Source organism: Pygocentrus nattereri, chromosome 1 (assembly GCF_015220715.1).
Source record: "Pygocentrus nattereri isolate fPygNat1 chromosome 1, fPygNat1.pri, whole genome shotgun sequence".
Lineage (NCBI taxonomy): Eukaryota > Metazoa > Chordata > Actinopteri > Characiformes > Serrasalmidae > Pygocentrus > Pygocentrus nattereri.
The window spans coordinates 20,263,122-20,284,263 of NC_051211.1; the positions used below are offsets into that span (position 1 = coordinate 20,263,122).

At 35.6% G+C, this 21,142-nt stretch overlaps 1 protein-coding gene and 1 long non-coding RNA gene across 3 annotated transcripts in view; one reads left to right on the top strand and one right to left on the bottom strand.

Moving 5' to 3' along the window:
* LOC108443601 overlaps window positions 1-1,751 on the bottom strand; it is a 15,372-nt gene extending 13,621 nt beyond the window's left edge. For both annotated transcript variants that reach the window (XR_001859152.1, XR_001859151.2), the window contains exons 1-2: window positions 1,680-1,751; window positions 1,371-1,540 (exon numbers count right to left, since the gene is read on the bottom strand). This is a non-coding gene — a long non-coding RNA (uncharacterized LOC108443601). The remainder of the gene's footprint in view (window positions 1-1,370; window positions 1,541-1,679) is intronic.
* Window positions 1-15,584, top strand: part of LOC108443600 — a 16,648-nt gene extending 1,064 nt beyond the window's left edge. Inside the window, exons 4-17 of the mRNA XM_017724356.2 lie at window positions 1,621-1,713; window positions 3,215-3,271; window positions 3,373-3,456; window positions 4,412-4,504; window positions 4,696-4,791; window positions 6,289-6,381; window positions 8,444-8,527; window positions 9,683-9,784; window positions 11,947-12,087; window positions 13,050-13,148; window positions 13,246-13,338; window positions 14,013-14,099; window positions 14,507-14,596; window positions 14,871-15,584. Of these exons, the coding sequence (XP_017579845.1) occupies window positions 1,621-1,713; window positions 3,215-3,271; window positions 3,373-3,456; window positions 4,412-4,504; window positions 4,696-4,791; window positions 6,289-6,381; window positions 8,444-8,527; window positions 9,683-9,784; window positions 11,947-12,087; window positions 13,050-13,148; window positions 13,246-13,338; window positions 14,013-14,099; window positions 14,507-14,596; window positions 14,871-14,952 (1,294 nt within the window). The 3' untranslated portion in view covers window positions 14,953-15,584. The remainder of the gene's footprint in view (window positions 1-1,620; window positions 1,714-3,214; window positions 3,272-3,372; window positions 3,457-4,411; window positions 4,505-4,695; window positions 4,792-6,288; window positions 6,382-8,443; window positions 8,528-9,682; window positions 9,785-11,946; window positions 12,088-13,049; window positions 13,149-13,245; window positions 13,339-14,012; window positions 14,100-14,506; window positions 14,597-14,870) is intronic.
* Window positions 15,585-21,142: the final 5,558 nt, after the last annotated feature.

The following is a 21,142-nucleotide window of genomic DNA, read 5'->3' on the forward strand; positions in this document are numbered from 1 at the left end:
CATTAATAATGGTTTTTCAATAATAATGAAATACCAGCAGGAATAGGCACGTACATAACGTTGAGCCCATGGAGAGGTCACAACCAGCTTGTTGGCGACCCCCCCCCAACACACACACACACACACACACACACACCTAAATAACCTAAATAACCATATACCACATGTCTAAAACTAACAAAACAACAATTAACAGTACCTTTTTAACTGGTGCTCTCGTCCTGTGGCCAATGCCATAATACGTATATAAACGTAATATTTTTATATTATTTATCATAATATAAAATAAACAATTTAATAATTATCAAATATATCATGTGCCATCAAATATGAATCCTATTTTATACATAAACATTATTCAAGCACAATTTAAATCATTTTATTTTTCTGAAATTGTATTAATAATTATTATAGTTTGAGTACAATTTTGCATCATAACACTGAAGCAAATGATGGTGAGGTCATTCTCAATCTCTTATGCAGAATCATCACCTAAAGTCAACTGAACATAGGCCAAACAACACACATCTATTTTTACCATTAAATAAAAACACCAGGGTTTGAATTTCAGAACCACTGAACAATAACAAATAAATAACACCCAGTTATTAGATTAGTTGTCAGATCCTCAACTGGCAAACATTTTGTTTAAACATGTAGAGAAAGGATTGTTTTATTTTATTTGAAGGTATTGTTGTTATTTAATAATAATAGAAAAAATGGTACGGTTTCCAGTTGCCTCAAACAGAGGTATGGTCTTTAGAAGAGTTTCTGAGTCCCACTTTAACACAAGTCAAAGGCAAAACTGACTTTAAATGATGTCGTGACTGAGACGTGACCAAGACCATTAATTTACGCTCTTGAGACCAGTCCTAAGACTGGAGTAGTGCAATGCTTTTTGGCACTTTGCTAAAATGAGCACTCTGTTAAAATGATTCACTGTCCAAATGATTAGTCTGCTGTTTTACAATGAGGAGAATGGCAGCCAAGGCTTGCTCAGAAATCTAACATTCCAAGATCAAACTTAGGAGACCAAGGTCACATATGTTGTCACTGTATATGCCATTTCTGTTGTGGCATATTTTACTTTTAAAAAAGAATGAGTTTCTAAAGGATATTGAGATTTTGTTTTAGTTTGCCACAGCAAATAAGCACTCCACTAGAATAACCATAATAACCAACCTCGCCTTTACGTAGTCACCGCTGCTGGTTCCAACATGATTTCACAGCGAATACATAGGAGGGTTAATGTTAACCTATTGTGTGTATGCGCTGACTAAGTCAGCCAGACAGTCTTGACTACAAACTACCAAACACTCACAAAGCAAAAATTAAAAAATGGGGCTAAGTACATGAATGGAAACCCTTACCATTCAGAAACGTCCTGCTGCAGCCTGATCAGTGGTTGGACCTCCATAGGAGTCTCTTTGTGTTCTCACAATGCTGTGGTCCACTGCAGCCACTTTTGAGCTATACACAGCAGTGCAACACCTGCACTGCATACTCACACTCCTTACAGAAATCACTGATCTGTGATCCACTGTGTAAATGAAAATAGGATAAGGTGTAGTTTAAATCTGAAATGTTTACATAATTGATCCTTTACTCTCTATCTCACAGCACGGTTCGAAGGCTGGTCCTGCACTATAAGGATGATATAAAGAAAACGTTCCACTCACTGGCGACGGAGCAAAATGTTCAGCTGTATCTACCGTAAGCTCTGAATTCTATCCATTTCCCACAGAACTGCTATTGTGAACATTACTAAACTCATGGTTTAACTCAAGTGATCATTAACTAGCTGTGAAAGATGACTCTGGAGTGCACTTTGACATTGTATAGGAAAGTATAACTCACTTCCAAATAAGGAGGACAGTATATCTTATGCTAATAAGAACAGAAAGCAGTGGACCTGCATTAAACTGAAAATGATACAAACACATTGTTAATGTTTTACCTTATAAACTTGCTTGATTTTGCACTCATTCCAAAATTGCATTCACATTCACAATCCACAAAGTTTTATTAATGTGATACATCATCTTTCCTATTTAAAAACAGCTAATAATTGCTTGGCCAGTGAAGCAGTTTTTAAAGTGTATTTTTGTCATTCTTCTGTTTACTTTACTATAATGCACTATTGTAGTTTATTTGCTGAATTTTACATATTGGAAAGCTAACATAAAATGTGACCTGTGCAAAAGCTTTGTCATGTCTCTTTTTCCAATATGTCACACTGCAATATTGTAGTGTTCCCCTTTGAGATATGTTAACTCGTTTTTTCTGAGAAAATCAACAAAACATTTCATTTGACCAAATTGTAAACTGCAGACAGCAAATCTAGGTAGTTACGACAGCAACATGCCCATGCTACACGTACAAAGCCAAAAATAATCAATACACAACAAGAAATACTCTAGAAAAATGTGCCATTGAGCAACAAATAATAGGTTTTTCATCAATAAGAATTTTCCTCTTTGGATCATTTGTGAATTTAGTGAGGTGTGTTAAATGATTGCAGATTTGACCACCTTTTAATGATTTACAGACTTCTGTTTCTGATTTCTGAAACTTTTGTAGGATGTGGGGTCACACTTTACTTGGATGGTCCCCTACAGATGGTCTACAGACATTTAAACTATTAACAAACTTCCTGGTGATACTCACTTGATTATCAACACTATGGTTAGGGTTAGGTTTAGGTTTAGGGTTAGATTTAATAAACTCCTTCACAATCAACTTCAAGTTCAGTTGCATTTCATTGATGTTTAGTTGAATGTAAGTTAAAGACAGACTGAGTAACTACAAAGCATCAACAGTGGACCATCCAAATAAAGTGTTACCTGATGAGGAAACAAAAAGAGATTTAGGAGCAAATGAAGAATCAGCTTTGGTTGCTGTGTGCACAAATTTATAGTATTACTGTTGTTTTCTAGTTTTATTCTTCTTATAAGTATTATAGATGATATGCATGACAGTTTTGGTTAATTTACTGCGAATCACACATTTATTTCAGGTTTTTAACTATTATACACACATTTACACGCACTTCTGCCTGTTAGTTTAATGATACAGCTACATCAAAGATGAAAACAATTTGTGAGTGTGCATTTTACAATAAAAATTTAATACTTATAAATCAATGGGTCTTAATATAAATATACCTCTTTCTTGCATATCTCATGCTAACCATTCTGCTATTGAACATCTATAGAGTTGTGAACATGTTCAAAGGGACCATTGAAAGAGCCAAAGCCAAAGAGATCTTGGGGTAAGAATGCTTTTCTTATTTTAGTTCACTGTTTAAGGCCAAATGTTTTACAGTAGGTTTTGAATGTATTTCTTGTAACATCACCATCATTTGTTTTATAGCACTTTAGTTGCAAACTACCTTCCTGATGCTCCATCAATTGAAAGTGAACCAATGGAGTTTCTCTGCTACCTGCTGTCCACTGAGTAAGAATGTTCTGTACTTAGTATATTGTTCTGTTCTGGGACACTATAAGCATGTTGTTATGTATTGCTATTTGAGATACAAACAGGAACACAATGGTAGAAAGTTAAAAACTTGAAGGAAATGGGAATAAAAAGCTAAAACACTAAGATTTAGGCAAAGAACACTCCAAAACAAGTGGTGCAGAATGTATGTACAGTACAGGCAGAAAATGGAGTTTATATACAAACACAAACTGAAGGCTAATCATTATATTATCATTATAATATGAAGTATTATAATATATATGTATTAATTAAACATTGTGTCAGGAACATGCTGTGTTTAAGCCCTTAAAATCCCACTCTTATTACATACTAAGGCTTATTATTCAGTAACTACAGGGACTTCTTAGGTTATAGAAGTGTGTAGTAAAACCATTTAAGGGCTTAAATAGTGAGCACTATTTAAAAAAGAGAGGAAGGGCAGGAAAGGGCTCTTTAAGGTCCCTAAGGAACCATGTTTGTGAATGAAATGTTTGTGTAATTCGTTATAATAACAAGTCCCTATAAATAGCAATTTGGTGGTTATCTAATAGTGTCTAATAACTACCATTTGAATTATTAAGCATTTCCTTAGTGACATAAAAATAATTAACACGCTGTAAAAGCTTTTCCTAAACATTATTATTTTCCCTTAACGTCCCTTAATTTTGATGCTTATGAATGGTTCATTTAAAAACATTATTACAAACTTCCTCAAGCTCTTCTATTGCAAAAACATGAAAGCCAATATTCCATGATATGGAACTCTAAAATTATTTTGCAGATCTATTTTTTTCATTATTCTTTGCATTATTATAGAGTATTATTATACAGTTGGGGATCACTGTGTAAAAGTCATTTATATTGTCTTCTATTTCCAATAGAAGCAGTGGATTCAAAGCTGACACTCTTTTCTTTTCTTTGCGTTTAACAGCACTGTGGAAACATTTATTGTGAATGCTCTGAAGTTTGGTATGGACGCGATTTCACAGCTGAAAAGAGTTGATTTTGATGAAATGTCTGAATGGTAATACATTCATATGTAAACACGTGTAAATGTGAATAATAATATTAATAATGTTTTCATTTACAGTAACACAGCAGTTGTTTCAGTTGGTGGAAATATAATATAACTGTGAATGTGTTAATAATGTCTGTTTACAATAATTCTAACAATAATATTATAGCATGCATTTTCTCGTCTCTCTTGTGTTGAAGGGTGAGGAACACCTCATTTGAAGTCCTCCGTAAGTTTAATGAAATTCACCGAACTGAGAGAGAGAAGGAAAGTGATGCGTTTCTTTTGACAGTGAGGTAAGTGTCTTTATCAAATATGTCTGTCATTGTGACATGAATCCTTTCTCTCTGAAGGAACTGAAGAAATAAACTGTAGAAGGATCGTAGACTTTAGAACTAACAACCATTTGTCACTGTGTTTGCACACTGCGAAATTAGACCTCTGCATTTAACCCATCCATGCAGTGAAACACCCACATACATGCTCACTAGTGAACACACACTAGGAGGCAGTGAGCACACTTGCCCAGAGTGGTGGGCAGCCCTATCCATGGCGTCTGGGGAGCAATTGGGGGTTAGGTGCCTTGCTCAGGGGCACTTCAGTCATGGACTGTCCGCTAACGGGATCAAACCGGCAACCTTCCGGTCACAGGGCTGGTTCTCTAACCTCCAGCCCATGACTGCCCCATACTATAGACAGCACAGCTAATTACTGTGCCATTTCTGCACCATTTTTGCTACACATTTTAATGGAGAAAACTACAGTAGAAACCCAGTGAACAACCAACACCACAAGTGCCCTATGATGGTTTACTGTAAGATATGAAGATGTTACAGTTATTCAGCATGGCTTCTCAATTTTAAATTCAATACTTTTTGATATATAAGATCTCAGAATAGCAAAAATTTCCAAAACACAACAGTGCACAGTGACCATTTTTTATCATAGATAATATAGCTACGCGTGATTTCGCTGCTGTCATTTATCAGTTTTGTCATAATCTGAAAATTCCCGTTATCCTTTACATGGTGTGTGAATTTCCTGATGAATGGATCAAAATGAAAATCCCAAATTGACTTAGAAAAAACTTTTTCTTTTCCTTCTCCTGTAAAGTTTTAACTCCATTTTGGAGTTAAGAGGTTTAGATGTTATACAATAACCTTAACAAGAGGTTAAGATGTTATACAATAATTACTACAGTAAAATTACATCCTTTTTAAGTGTGTGGGCTGTAGATTTTTGGCTTAATTTTTGGCTTCTTCGTCCCCCCTTAAAAGCCCAGGCGTATTGCACAGCCTTTATGTTCAGTAACTACAGGGACTTCAATGCAAAATAGTGGGGCTTCTTAGGTTATAGAAGTGTGTGACTTTGTCTGGTCATGTAAGGGGTTACTATGGCCCAGTTTTATTTATGTCCCTGAAAGATCTACAAATAAAGCATTGGGTAAGATCCAAAGAACCGTTTACGCATGCTAAGCATGCAAAAACATGTTATAGTGTATTGTTAACTGAACTAAGTTCAGAAAATAAAAAAAGGCATCAAGGCATGTAGTTTTTAAACATTATTAAATATCATAGCTAATACTTATAGTCCAGTGTGTGCCTGGCAGGTCAGTTAAAGTGCTTATTGCAGTTTTTAAGGTAAGCTGTATGCTGTAAAGAGATGTTTGCAGGTCAAAGCTGTCTGTTATCTCTCTCCTTATGCTGACCAATTCTTTGAAGTGATGAAGGTGTGTGTACTGAGCAACAGACCAGTCCAGTGAAGATTCTTGTTTCCTCCTGTCTGTTCCACAGAGTTGCCTCCAGAGTGCTGTTTTTTTACTGGGACAGAGTTCTCAACTTTAAAGACACTCTTGAATTGCAAAAACAGTTTGAAAGCAAATGGCGGTAAGTCATGCATTCAAATAACAATTCAAGGACTCCATCAATTCTTTTGGTTGCCTTTTGTTACTCGTTTGTTTTGGTGTCATGAAGCTGTCATCATGTGTTACTGCAGAAAGTCCTGCACAATGTCCTAAATTGGGTAAAACTCTGCGTGGACGTGGACTGGTGGTCAACATTACATCATTACTATAATAAAGCACAGTAGATCACATGGCTTTAAATTCACACAGAGAAATGCAGCCAGTGTTTAATATAAACAGACAAATGCTAATAGTAAGTTACCTTAGCTAATGTTACATGTTTATAAGCTTGGAGCTTTCAGCTTGGAAACAGCCCGTTTGTGAAGAGGTAGTAAAGTGATTCCAAGCACGATACATGACATTGAAAGTTTTATTTTCATTTGAAAGTTTCAGATATCAGTATATTGTAGAACTGCAGTTGTTGAATAGTTCTATACAAATAAAAAATCTCAAAGCATTTTTCACTTTAATGATTGTATGAATTTTTAAATTTTTATTTATTATTATTATTATGAATATTATTATTATTATTATTATTATTATCTATTGTTTATTGGATTTTTGTATGATTGCTGGAATCTTTTAATTAGGGTGCTTGAAAAAGCCCTCTATTGTTATCTCTATTTTTATCTCTATTGTTATCTCTCATACTTCTTCTTATTCTTCTTCCACACTTTTCTGTGATTAATACAGCCAGAACCGTTTAACGTACAGACTCTATTCAAACTGCGTTTCGAAGGTCTCGGCGCTGTGACTTGTGTTATGTATTTTTAGAGTCAATTGGATTGGTAGTTTTTAATAAAATTAAGTTTAAAAATTAAAAACCCCCCATAAGAATGAATGGCGGAATGTTCAGAACTTAAAATTCTAACTGACATCGATGACGTCACAGCAGGCCACTCAGTCTCACAGACACAGCTGATCACGCAGGGAATCTGCTTTAAAATCTTTAAACTTTCACCTAGAAACTCCTTTTCAGTTTTAAATGGCAAACTTGTCCTTTCTGAAACCTCAAAATATCTCATCATTTTATTAATTAGCTTTAGAGTAATTTAAATGAGCATTTGTTTGGCACTAGGCGCATGAATCTGCCCAGTTCACTCCCAAGTAAATTTCTCAAAACCAGAATCTGCTTATTTCAACATTTTCTCTGTGTTTAACTTGTCATAACTCAGAGATTTTCTGCTCAATATACACAACATTACACCAAAATAATCCTCAAGGGGTCTCAACTCACACCATCTATCTGGCTAAGCGATAGAGTAAACATTTCCCAAGTTATGACTGTTTGTTCTGAGGGTGCAAATCGGACTCAAACAAAGCTTCTCCACTAAGAGCTGCATAATAACAGAGTGACAGTTCATTTGAATGACTCTCCCCCTCCCCCCTCAAACACATACATCTCTCCCTCTCACACACACCACACAGACAAACACACACACACATACACACACACACACAGACACAGACACATACCTAAGGAGGTGTTGTTCACCTACACACAAACACACACACACTTGCAGCTCTTTTCAAGCACTCTTGCAGTTCCTTCAGGAAATGCACATCTAGTTTATATTTGTTTTTTTTAATGAAACAATGATAAACAATTATTGTCATAGCAAATAGCACAAAATGCTAATCCCGTTGACCTGGCAGCCAGATTGTGGATCCTGGAACTGCTGATATATGTCAACGACAAGTGTTCTAGGACAGAAAAGAAAACCATTTTATGACCACATTGAGGCAGATTTACTTATGTTTTGTGATGTCATAAACCCTGTTTTGGCATAAAAAAGTGGGTGGGAAGATTTAGTAAACAGAGATAAGGGCTCTTTAGCACATTAGTAATAAGACGAAAGGGAGTGATCACTGCTATTCTGTGCTTCTGGCTCATTGTATGTGCTTTTAGTTTATGTCTTTGACTCTACACTTATTTTTGGCTAACATGGTCGTAGTGGAGACACAGAGTTCCTCAAACACATTTCAATTATTTTCAACTTTGACAAAGATAATTGTTGAACCAAAATAATACTGTATTTTCACAGCCACGTGGCGAGCCAATATCTGATAGTACTCTATGACTTGCTGACACCATTAATGGAATGGGAAACAGTAAAGGAATTTTGGCAGTAAGTAATGTTTCATATTTCTGATGGGCTCCAGCTGGTTTTTAGCTTAGTAATCAGATTTTTCAGTGCATGTAAATGCACTCATTGTCTTGACATAAGAGGCCATAAACTGAGGTGACACAAATTGTTCCATTTATAACACCATTACAGAGTGTAATTCCCAAGTAATGGAGCTTTTAAGGCAGAGACCAATTGAATTTTATTTTTTAGCAGTTTAACTTTTTTTTTTATTTATTTTACATTGAAGTTGAAAAATGTATCAAGACTTTAATTTTTTAAGTAAAAAAAATGCTCTTCCACATTTTCATGTCACTACAGAAAGAGTTTTAGTCCATAAGTGGAATTTATTTTAGCCACATCCCTGAATCTTAGAGCAGGAAGTGAGGCTGCATCCCTGTTCCTCATGGCCACATGATGAGGAGTTAGATCGTTTTTTGAAGTAAATGTGTCCCAAAGTATGAAAATCAATTATGTTTTAATGGAAAATATTTTGATTTAATGTCTGTACAACTGCTCAAAGCTGTGTTTGTGAAGCAGTCACTATTAAAACACTTGGTAAAGTTTCAGCAGTTTTATGATTGTTTTGTTAAAAAATTGAAATGTTCAGTCTCCTATTTTTCAAAAAAAATTTCCAAGTCAGTTAAAAGTCTGACTTTGATCTGATTTGGTAGAATCATCTATATGTATTTATGTGTACAAAACATTTCAATGTACTCTATATTCTGTGTGGCTTCAGTCATGAAAAACTGAATTAGATTACTGGCACAAAAACTTGTTTAATTGCTTAAGTAATATGTTACTCAATGCTTATGCATGTGTTATGAAGTCCCGATGAAGCTATTGAAAATTATGAATAGTACCTTGCAAATAATTATTTCGTTATTTGATACTCATTGTCAATAATTTGAAATATCACGGGATATGAAGCATTCATTTGGTAGCATACATATTCACAATCACTGTCAATATAGTGTAATTGTCTACATCTTCGTTTTGATGATTACTTAGTTCATTAATTCATTGCTACATTTTAATGTGAAATAACTAAAAGGTTTAGATTCAAACTTGTCTAAACAACATTTGTACCTGTTTGTTCAGTAATTGGACCTATATATATGATTTTTTAAAAACGTATTATCTGTATATTTTTTGTAGGCTTCACTTTGATTTCGCTGAAGAGTTTTACCTCATAGGCCTTGGAATAATGAGAAACGTCTTCTATTACGCTGGTCAAGAAAGGTGCTCGAGGACTGTCAGGTAAAAGACAGTGATGATTATTACCTGTTACTGCCTCTAGACCTCTAAAATTGAAATTAAAGAACCCTGTCCTAGAGTACTCTGGAAGAAACTGTATGTATAGCACTAATTAAAAGCAGTTACTACAGTTATAAAGCAAAAACCATCCTTAAAAAAACTAATACAAAATTTCCATAGTATTTACTGTAAAGTTCACTTAATAAAGAAAAAAGAAAGAAAATGTTGAATTTTTTTTTGGTACTGGTGGCTGCTTTAAAGTGGCTTGACTGAGAGAACCTTTACAGCAGTTTTAGGTAAGATTTTGGTTAACATTTCATTGTAGCTCAGGTAAACAAAAGCTACATAATAATTTCTTAAGCCTTAAATGGCAGCTGCCATAAACATACAAAACATTAATCAAGGCTTCTTCTAAGAATTGGCAGTTGTCATAAATACATCTATTGTCAACTTCAGCTTTAAGCTGAACACGCCAAGAGCCACCGGTTTTACTGTACTTAGGTTGTCCTAACACTTTCTGGAGTGAAATGACAGCACGTTATGACATCTGACCATGTAGCTTAGTGTAGTTTTGGTACGCCAAACACATTGTGATTGTTACACACTGTGACAAGTAAGCTGGTTGCAAAAATTTTGATGCCTTGACACTGTGTAGTAACCCTGAAATGGAAATATTGCAGTTATATTGTGAAGGATATGATACTGATACTCTGATATGACAGCGTTCTATATGTTTTTTCTGAGATTAAGTGAAATAAGCATCATATTTTATGGCTTTGTAAGGTTTTTTGAAGCCGTATGGCAATGACATTACACTGTTCTAACATTGTAGTTGTTGTGCATATTTCATCTGAGCCTGAAGTAAAGTGAGTTTGATTTTGTTGTTATAAAGTCCTAAAAGTAATGCCAAAACTCTGAAATGAGTTATGCTTATTCACTTTTATTTGACTCTTAAGCAGTTTGTGCAGTTGCTTATTGCTGAATTTTCTGTCACTCAAATAGCTGCTTCATGGAATCATGAAGTTTCTTAGCAGTGGTGCTATAAAAAATTGTGTTTTTTTTGTATATATGTTCATTGAAAAACTGCCTTGAGATGAAGTTGGGTTGGAAATTGTATCTTTTTTTTTATAAATTTGATTTTTAAGAGTTGCATGTGAAATGGACACAAATAGAAACAGGAGCCAAAGATGGTGCCTATGTTCTCCAGAAAGAGGAAAAAGGAGCCAGAAAGTCTTTTGCCAGAACCTAATATCAGCAAAAATCTGTTACGTCATACAGACGTTGTTTAGGAATTTGAAAATGAAGTTGGCAAAAGCAGACTGCTTATTAGAAGAAGCCTTTATAAATGTTTATGTAACTTCATTAGCTATCATGAAAGGCTTATGTAATTGTCATGCAGACATATGAGCATGATCTACACTCTTAAAAATGTTTTTTCAGGGGTTCTTCAGTACATAAATGTTCCTATATAGAACCATGAATACTCCAAGAACCTTTGGCATGATTAAAGGGTTCTTTGCATCATGAAAGTGTTCTTCAGACTGATGGAGAACATGCTGTAGATAGTTCTTTATATAACTTTTTTTGAAAAGGGTTATATGTAGCATTCTGAAAGGTTCTTCTATTGTAACAAGCTTGACATTGTAACAATAGCAGAAAACGTAAGGGTACATAAAAAACCCTTTTCGACAAGGTATTATATAATACCATCTACAGCACACTCATCATCATTCTGATGAGCCTGATCATGATGCAAAGAACCCTTTAATCATGCCAAGGGTTCTTGGAGTGTTCAAGGTTCTATGTAGAACCATTTTCTTCACTAAAGAACCCTTATTTTGTGTAAAGCTTAAAGTTTAACCAGATATTTTTAACTGTGTACAATATTGTACAATATAATATACAATATAAGTCTACCCTTCATTTATTTAATTTCCAGTCAAAAAGGCCATCAAGTACAAGGTATCCTTTTTTCAGCATCGGAAAGCATAGCTTTATCAGCAATTACACAGAAGCTTAGCAGGAGTAATGACCTAATAACCTAATAACAAGTACCAGCTTCAGTAGTGAGTAGTCAATGCCATCCCAAGCCACACTGTAAACATTTATTTAACAATTTTATGATATACTTATCTAACCATGTTTTCCTTGTAATTGTTTCATAGTGTTGTGAGCAAGAGCGCTGTTCTTTTCTTTTACCCCATTTATGAAACACTGTCTGAAAAGGGTGTGCTTTGGAAACTGTATTTAAAAGCTGTGAACACATCAACTGCCCTGATAGGCAATGAAGAGGTTCAATATTTTAGGTAAGCAGTCATCATACTAATACAGTAGAATATATTAATGAAGGCTATTAATACACATTTGTGATGTTTGGTAAATTTTTTCCTGATGATTTTTTAATATAGATCAATTTGGGCCATGAATATCAAAATGTGGTCTAAATATGAAAAATCCAATAATGCTAACTTTAGCTTAAGTCACTGTAGAATTCTAGAATTCAAGATTAAAGACTGAAGTTATCCTTCCAATTTTACATTCCGCCTTAAATGATGCAGCCGTTGCATTCTGCTACCTAAATGCACCAGTGTAAATGCTGCAGTGTTTAAGGTGGGTCTGACAATTCAGAAAAGCAGTTCTAGATTAAACACAGGCATCGGAAGTTTCTAAAAGACATTCCATGTTTTACTTGAAGCATTCATTTGATCTTGTAGCAGTTTCACAGTGACTCTTTCAGTAGTGACCTCTGTTACAGAGCTGTCCACATTGTTTTCTATTCCTTAACAACTCATTGATTATGCTGCCACTCGTATTCAGAGTCAGTGATGTGTTAAGGATTCCAGAAGGCCTAGAGTGATCATTGGCCCCATCTGGTGAAAATCAAAATATGATTGGTTGATTCCTTTGTCGCTTTGTTATTATGTTGATGTACAGTCTAATGCATCATGATTTCCCTTCAGCTCTTGAAGTTCTAGCCGTCTACATAGATATCACTGAGAAAAACAGCCTCTGACTGGCCAATTTTCCACTCAACAAGATTTAACCATTTTGTTTCCGAAACTTAACAGTAAAACAAAAATAGTACAATAATACTTGCAGAGTTTAAATACAGGTATGAATTGAATAAAAATGAACTAAAAATCACAGACAAGCTTTTTTAGTTCACATAAATCATTAGGCCTTTTCTGAAGGTTCCCTCTGCTCCATTCATTTTTCACATGTAGTTTCTATTTGGTCACTTTGTTTCTGTTTCCTGTTGACTTCACAGAGAGACAAGTTATAATAAATCAATGGCATTCATAAAAGAAATAAACAGACTCATAAAAGAAGAGAGACAGAAACCACATTTCCTAATACCCCAAGTGCGGTAAGCTAACATGTACTACATGCTAATTTTTTGTAGTTACTGTGAAATATATAGTGCTTACGGTGTGAATGCTGATTACTGTTTTTCTACTCTTCAGGGTTATTGTACGAATGTTGCTTAACAAGCTTGGGGCATTTGCTGACAGAATCAATGCTGATATTGATGATCACACATTAAGAAGCCTGATAACGTAAGAGCTTTACTACCTCAGCAGAATTTCAGTTCTGACATGTCTATAGCTCACTGACCTGTTCAAGTATGTAGCTGTTCTTCTTAAAGGGGAATCCCATCAGTTCAGCATAATTACATTATTAAGGTGTAAAAGTAATTTGGATTGGTTTGGCCATTCTAGAGAAACCACCTCATAGATCACTGTTATCAATGGTTATTAATGCCTGATGTTTTACAAGAAGGTTTTGGCTTGAACCATATGCTTTTAACCCCAAGCACATGTAAGGTGTAATAAGGCAACATACATAAATACTCTGTGAACTAGTGGAATCCCCCTTAAATTGGTTTGCATGCACATTTGTTGTGTCAGTATAACACAGCCTGGGACCTAAGGTAACAGTGTCAGCATTTAGCCACCCAAAGCTACATTGATCGGAAATTTAATTGCATGCGAATTTAGCACATTAGATGGACTGTTTAAAGATTCATTAGATCAAGGCAGCCCAGTCAAGGTCCTGGAGATCTACCACCCTATAAATTTCAGATCCAACACGCTTGGCTCTAATGTTTAGATATCCCTAAAGGCCTTCATTACCTGCATCAGGAGTGTTAGATTACTACACAGAGATCTCCAGGACCAGAACTGAGCACCCTGCATTAGATGAATGTGTCTTCATTATTTGTACCTACCAGGAATTTGGGTAATCTGAAAATCATCTGCGTTAAAAAACTACTGGCCAGTGGAGCACTTACTCAAGATGAACTGGATGAAGCTGAAAGGTATGTGACATGTAGGGTTACAAACAGTAAATGAATGTTTTATATGCAAAGTTATAGTCTTAGTCTTATTTGAGTCTTATTGGAGGCTTTGTTTTGTAAACTGCTTAGTTCTCTGAGCTAAGATTGATACAATTTTTCCACTGTTGTGACAGGTTGCCAATGGGAGTAACTACTTGTGACATTTTCTCTTGTAACTTGAATTCCATTTCTTCTCTGATTTAAGGATGTGCACTTAGTGGGATGATTTTCCAGATAGATTCTGGAATTGGGCCTAGTTCTGGACCACACAGCATGCTAAATGGAGATTCTCCATTGAAAGAAAAGCATAGTCCAGGACTAGGCCTAGTCCCTGTCCAGGAATCCAGCCCTTTGTGTTTATGTAATTACACCTTTTTCTTGTTTTACAGTATGTTTGTGAACAAAATGTTTGGATTCCTCAGCAAATTTGATGACTTGACACAAGGAATGGATCGAAAGAGGGTTGAGGATATATTTAAGTAGGAAATGTTTTTATTCTCTTGATGCGAGAATGTAAGGATAGTTTGATCTTAGGTTTAGTGTATTTACTTATGAAACCACAAATGACCACTTAAAACAAATAAATCTTTTATTTGCCAAAAGCTGCTGTATATATTTAGTTTATCTAACTAGCAGGTTCATAGGACTCTCTTTAAGACAGATACTTTTTAAGAACCTTTTAATAACATAAAGATGAAAATTCAAGACTTTCATGAAAGAAATAAACTGTTAATCACTTTGTATTTGTTTCAGGGCTCTGGTCAAGTTGGTGATGGTGGGACTAAACTTCATTTATGCTCCATTGACTCAAGCTTTGGACACCGTAGTCATCTGATTGATCAGACACAATGAAGCAATTATGATTTCATTATTATCAACTGTTATGTTATCTGCAATACTGCAATCAATAGTTTCAGCAACTTATTAAATAAAAAAAAATAGTCTCATCTTTTTTTAATCAAATTTGTTTTCATAAAACCATTAAAGAAAGAATATTTTAGGACAACGACTCTATTAATGACAACACAAGCATGCATTTTAATGCATTTTTCCACTAGTATAGGCACATTGTTGGTTGCTGGGGTGGGAAATTCAAGGCCTTAGTCCTAAAGAAAAAAAGTGGACTGCATTAAACAAGCAGTCCTGATCTCAATCTGATTGAAACCCTTTGGAAGGACCTGAAATCTTCTATTGGTCAAAGAAATTCTGCAAACGTTCAGGAGTTGAAAAACGATGCAACTGAAATAACAACAGAAACTTGCAAGAAGTTGATACAAGACACATTTGGAGGTTGTCATCATTGCCAAAGGTTGTGCAGCCAAGCACTAGAGAGTGGTGACTTTAATAGTGTCCAGGTGATATTTTCTTTTTCTTCTGTGAAAAATCTATATGTAAGTTGACGAGACACCTTTTCTAATGTATATTTTTGGACATCTTATTAAACTTTTCTGATAATCAAAGATGCAATGCATGTGTATATTTGTTGATATATCATGTATGTACTATAAAACTGTATATGATCCATTCGGTAGAATTAATTCCACCAAAAAAAAAGGCATTAACTGAGATAGTCAGTTCAATATATACCAAATCATCATTTATAGGGTACTTCAAATACTATAGTTCTTTATAGTCATTATAGCCATGCCCCTGCATTTTAGAGCAGGAGGTGGCTTTGTGCTTTGAAGTAAATGTGTCTCAAAGTCAGAAAATTTGTGTGTAACATATTTTCTGCAATTAACCAAGTTGTGTTAAAATGAAAAAATGTAATTTTATATATGTACAACTGTTCAAAGCTGTGTTTGCTAGCCATGTACTGGCTATCATTTCGAGTTATGCTTTAAATAATTGCTAAAATTGTCACCACTGGAACAATTACTACCAAAACATTTGGTAAAGTGTTACGATGGTTTTCTTAGTGACAAAATGGAAAGTTTTACCATTTATTTTAATAAAATACACATCTCTCAAAGCAAAAGGACTTTGGAATAAAGTCTAAGTCAGAAAATGTGTTTTGACTTTGAACCAGTTTGGTAGAATGATCCATTTACTAGGTGGTGCTGAAGCACCCTCTGGAAATTGCAAGCAAGTGCCCTGAACAGAATGGAAATTGTAATAAAACCAAACAGTGTACACCAATGCTGAGGATTTTTATATTATATTTAGTTGTAAAAAGTTGTGAAAAAAGTTAATTATGTGTACTTAATATTGCTTTGACTGTATACTACTTTACAGTACACTGCTAGTCTTTACACATCACGCCTCAGGCATAAATTCATGTGTTTATGTGTTATAATTCATTATAGCATCACTGTCTGTATTTGTCAAACCTTCAGAATTTGGTCAAGTCACTATTAGAGTAGGTAATGTTTCTGGTTTGACTGGTTGATTATAAAAAATATATAATCAATATTTATTATTGTAATTCATAATCATGATGTATGGTCAGACATTTTATGACTGATTATCTGAAACTGAAATATCACATTAGTCGAGGCCTGCTACCCAGAAAACACAGTTGTTCTGCATGGTCAGTCACATTTGTATGTGAGACTTCAGGTCAGCAGAGGGTGCTGTGTATCAGCTTATCTGCACAGACCTACTTTAAATAACGTCCTGTGTCACCATGACACTTGTGAATAAAATGTTGATGCTGAACATTTACTGGAAAGAAAATGACACAAGACAAGGTTATTGCCACAATAAAAACAGTAAAGGTATGTAACAACATATTTGTTTGCATAACACAAAACACAAGGTCTAGCCCTTACTTTCATCACTTCTTGCAGTACAAGTCCTGAACTTTGTGTAGTAGTATATTTAACTGTTATTCAGAAAGGAAGTCTACACAGTAGAGAAACAGAACAGGGCAGAGGTTTTGTACTGAAGGAATTTTGCTTTCATTTATCTGGAGTACTATTTTAGTTTGCTTTGTTTTAATAAAAGTCTTCATTTGATTTGAAGGAAACCAACTGCTTGTTACTATATTAACCACATGAACCCGATGGACCTGGTGCTAGATCCCCAAAAAAGAAAGCTGTTATTTTCTGCTGTTAGAGGACTTACACTCACTGGCCACTTTATTAGGTACAAGGTTGGACCCACTTTTGCCTTCAGAACTGCCTTAATTCTTCATGGCAGACTTTCAACAAGGTGTTGGAAACGTTCCTGAGATTCTGGTTGGTTATTTGAATTACTGTTGCCTTTCTATCATCTGGAACCAGTCTGCCCATTCTCCTATGACCTCTCACATCAACAAGGCATTTTCGTCCACACAACTGCCGCTTACTGGATATTTTCTCTTTTTCGGACCGTTCTCTGTAAACCCTAGAGATGGCTCTGGATGAAAATCCCAGTAGATCAGCAGTTTCTAAAATACTCAGACCAGCCCGTCTGGCACCAACAACCACGCCACATTCAAAGTCACTTAAATCACCTTTCTTCCCCATTCTGATGCTCGGCCTGCACTTCGGCAAGTTACCTTGACCACCTCTACATGCCTAAATGCATTGAGTTGCAGCCATGTGATTGGCTGATAAGCTATTAGTCTTAACAAGCAACTGAACAGCGCAAAATACGACAACAGAGACCCCGGACTGTTGAGCAACTGAAGTTGTACATCAAGCAAGAATGGGAAAGAATTCCACCTACAAAGCTTCAACAATTAGTGTCCTCAGTTCCCAAACGCTTATTGAGTGTTGTATAAAGGAAAGGTGATGTAACACAGCGGTAAACATGCCCCTGTCCCAACTTCTCTGGAACGTGTTGCAGGCATCAAATTTAAAATGAGTGAATATTTGCAAAAAACAAAAAAGTTTATCCGTTTGAATATTAAATATCTTGTCTTTGTAGTGTATTCAATTGAATATAGGTTGAAAAGGATTTGCAAATCATCGTATTCTGTTTTTATTTATGTTTTATACAACGTCCCAACTTGGAATTGGGGTTGTAATTTTTTTGTGTCAATCTTAAAGCTTTAAGAAATTCTTTGTGTTTTTTGTGTCAGGGATTTTGTGATGATATCACAGCATGTTAAAGAAGGCCTATTCAGTACTACAACGCCAGCATACTAAACACAGCATTATAACTATGAGCACAGATTTTTTTTTCCAGTCAAGACAAAACAGTAGCAAGGTTACACAAACATTCATGAAAACACAGGTTAACATAAACCCAGCAACCTATGCAATATTTCCCAATAAAGCATGCATCCACTCTTGACAAGCAGAACACCGACCCCAATGAAGACAATAAATTGCAAACAGACAGCTGAAATGTGCATAAAGACAGTAAAAAACCTGAAAACCCAAAGCAGTCTAGCTAAAGCATTCTGCTGTGGCATGTCTGGAAATGTTTGGGTTTTTTTCCATTTATATCTTACCTCTGATGACACAGATTACTACCAACAAGGACAAATCAAATTTTACCCAGGTTGATTTTATATTTGGCTTTTGAAATGGGCATCTTATACTTCTTATACAGTTTCTGGTCTCACTTTTACAGATGCCTCAGGTACATCTTTTGAATACCTGCAACTTTATATTCAAAGTCAATTCACATGGACACTAGTTCACTGCTAAGAACATGAAAGCTTGAGCGAGATGATGAAGGACAGTTTAACAGTTATTAAGCAGTAATGAGAGGAGACAAATAAACTGACATTTAGGAAAGATGTGGACAGTGTTGGGATTATGATTGGCCATAACTCAAAATTACACCATGTCCTAACAGCAAGCTGGCATTCCAATGTAGTGTTGCATAGCATCACAAGGTCTGCAGGATGTCTACAACTAACATCAAGTGCATGTCTGCTCAAAACGTAAACAAATCACAGATGACTGCAGATACTATTATGAATCTACCAATATCTTTAACAGTTTTATGCTTCAAGTTTTAAGTTTCAAGGTTTGCTACGAATGTAAAAATATCCAGATTTGAAAAAAAAAAGATGAAATTGTTTTGGAAGTTTGTGTTTTTTACACCATATTGTGCGTCTGTTGTGATGACATTAGATAAAACTGTCTCATATTAAGTCAGAGTAACTGCTTAAAGTTGAAAACAGCAAATAGCAGCCACACTTACCATCATAATACTACACCCTACAATGCTATGAAGACATTTTCCCTAAGCAATTGCGCTCCAAATCACACTTCTGTAATCACAAGTTTAATGAAATCATAGGTATGAGCATCCTATGACTCTTTTTAATTTGCCCTCAGATGTGTGGCAGAGTTTCAAGACTACACCAAAAAAGTCTATTCACATTCAAACGCTACAAAATAATTCAATGACCTGATGACAGAAATCTTCATAGGCATATCAGGGCTGCTGTTTCTGAACAGCTTAGTTTTGTGAAACTAACAAAAATGCTTGTTTTAGACATTTTCATAGCACATAAATAATATTAAAAAAACATATAAAATATACAAAGGTTCTATTTCTTTATGGATAATAAAATGTTTTCACATATGCACCTCTGTGTGTGTGGGTTTTTTTCCCCATTACATTTTGTACCAATACTAGTACAAGTGCTACCACCAAAAACTGTAAGCAAATATATTTGTCTATAGTCTCCATTGTATCAGTATTGCTACTGTTATTACTTCTCATATGCACTACACACATGGCCAAATATATGATCCCACTGCTAATTAGTGGGTTTGCCTATTTCAGCCACACCAATTGTTAACAGGTGCAAAAAACCAAACATGTAGCCATGCAATCTCCATAGACAAGCACTGGCAGTAGAATGGTTTATACTGAAATGCTCAGTGACAAAGCGCTGTCACCTGTCAAACAACTCAACCAATTACAAAACTAAAACCATCCCAGTCAGCTATAGGTGTTGTTATTGTGAACTGTATATTGGGAGCTTAATGAGTTCATGGCTGAGAAACTGCATACAACTCTAACATCAGATACATCATATCAAGCATCTGCCAGGAAATGCTGGGTAATGCCAGGAGAACATGACCTGTCCAAATACATAATGCCAGGGATAATGGTCTGGGCTACTTTTCATGATTTCAGCAGGGCCCTTTAGTTGTTCCAAGGCAGGAAATCTTGATGCTACAGCATACTATGACATTCTAGAGAACTGTGTGATTTGATGGCAATAGTTTGGGGAAGGTATAATATTACCTTTCAGCATGCCGATGGCCCCATGCATAAAGTAAGGTCCATAAAGAAATGGTTTGTGAAGTTTGGTATGGAAAAACTTAATTGGCCTGCGCAGAGCCCTGACCTCAACCCCACTATACACCTTTAGAAGGAGCTCAGCCTTTGGGAGTCCATGCCACAAGGTCCATTCCATTCACAGGGTCAGCTCCTAGTGCCCTAGTGCCTGAAAACCTACCTCAAGCTGTCCTGTGCCTCCATCACCATCAAATGTCCATCAGCCTACCTCCAGCTCAACATTTCTAATACTTTTGGGATCTGCTAACAGCCCCATAGCAGATACCTGGGCCAGGGAGTAGTATATTCAGGAAGAAACACTACACAGACAAAAAAGAAAGGTACACTATTGGAACTTAGAAAGATTGGGACACAAATCCTAATAATTGATTACAGGTGTTTCAGCCACACCCATTGCAAACAAGGGGGATATAATTAAGCACATAGCCTTGCAGCCTCGTTCTTAAACACTGGCAGTAGAACAGGTCGTACTGATGAGCTCAGTGACTTTAAACATAGCACAGTCATAGGATGCCACCTTTGTCAGTTTGTGAAATTTCTGTCCTGCTAGATCTGCCCCTGTCAACTGTAAGTGCTATTATTGTGAAATAGAAGACACTTAAGGGCAACAACAGTTCAGCCACGAAATGGTAGACCATGCAAACTCATAGAATGGGGCTGCTGAATGTTGAAGGACACAGTGCCTCTGTTGAATCATTCACTAATGAGTTTCAAATTGCCTCTGGAAGCAACATCAGCAAAAGAACTGCGCATCAGGAGCTTCACAAAATGGGTTTCCATGGCCGAGCAGCTACACACAAGCCAAAGATTCAATCTGACCTCAACCCCAT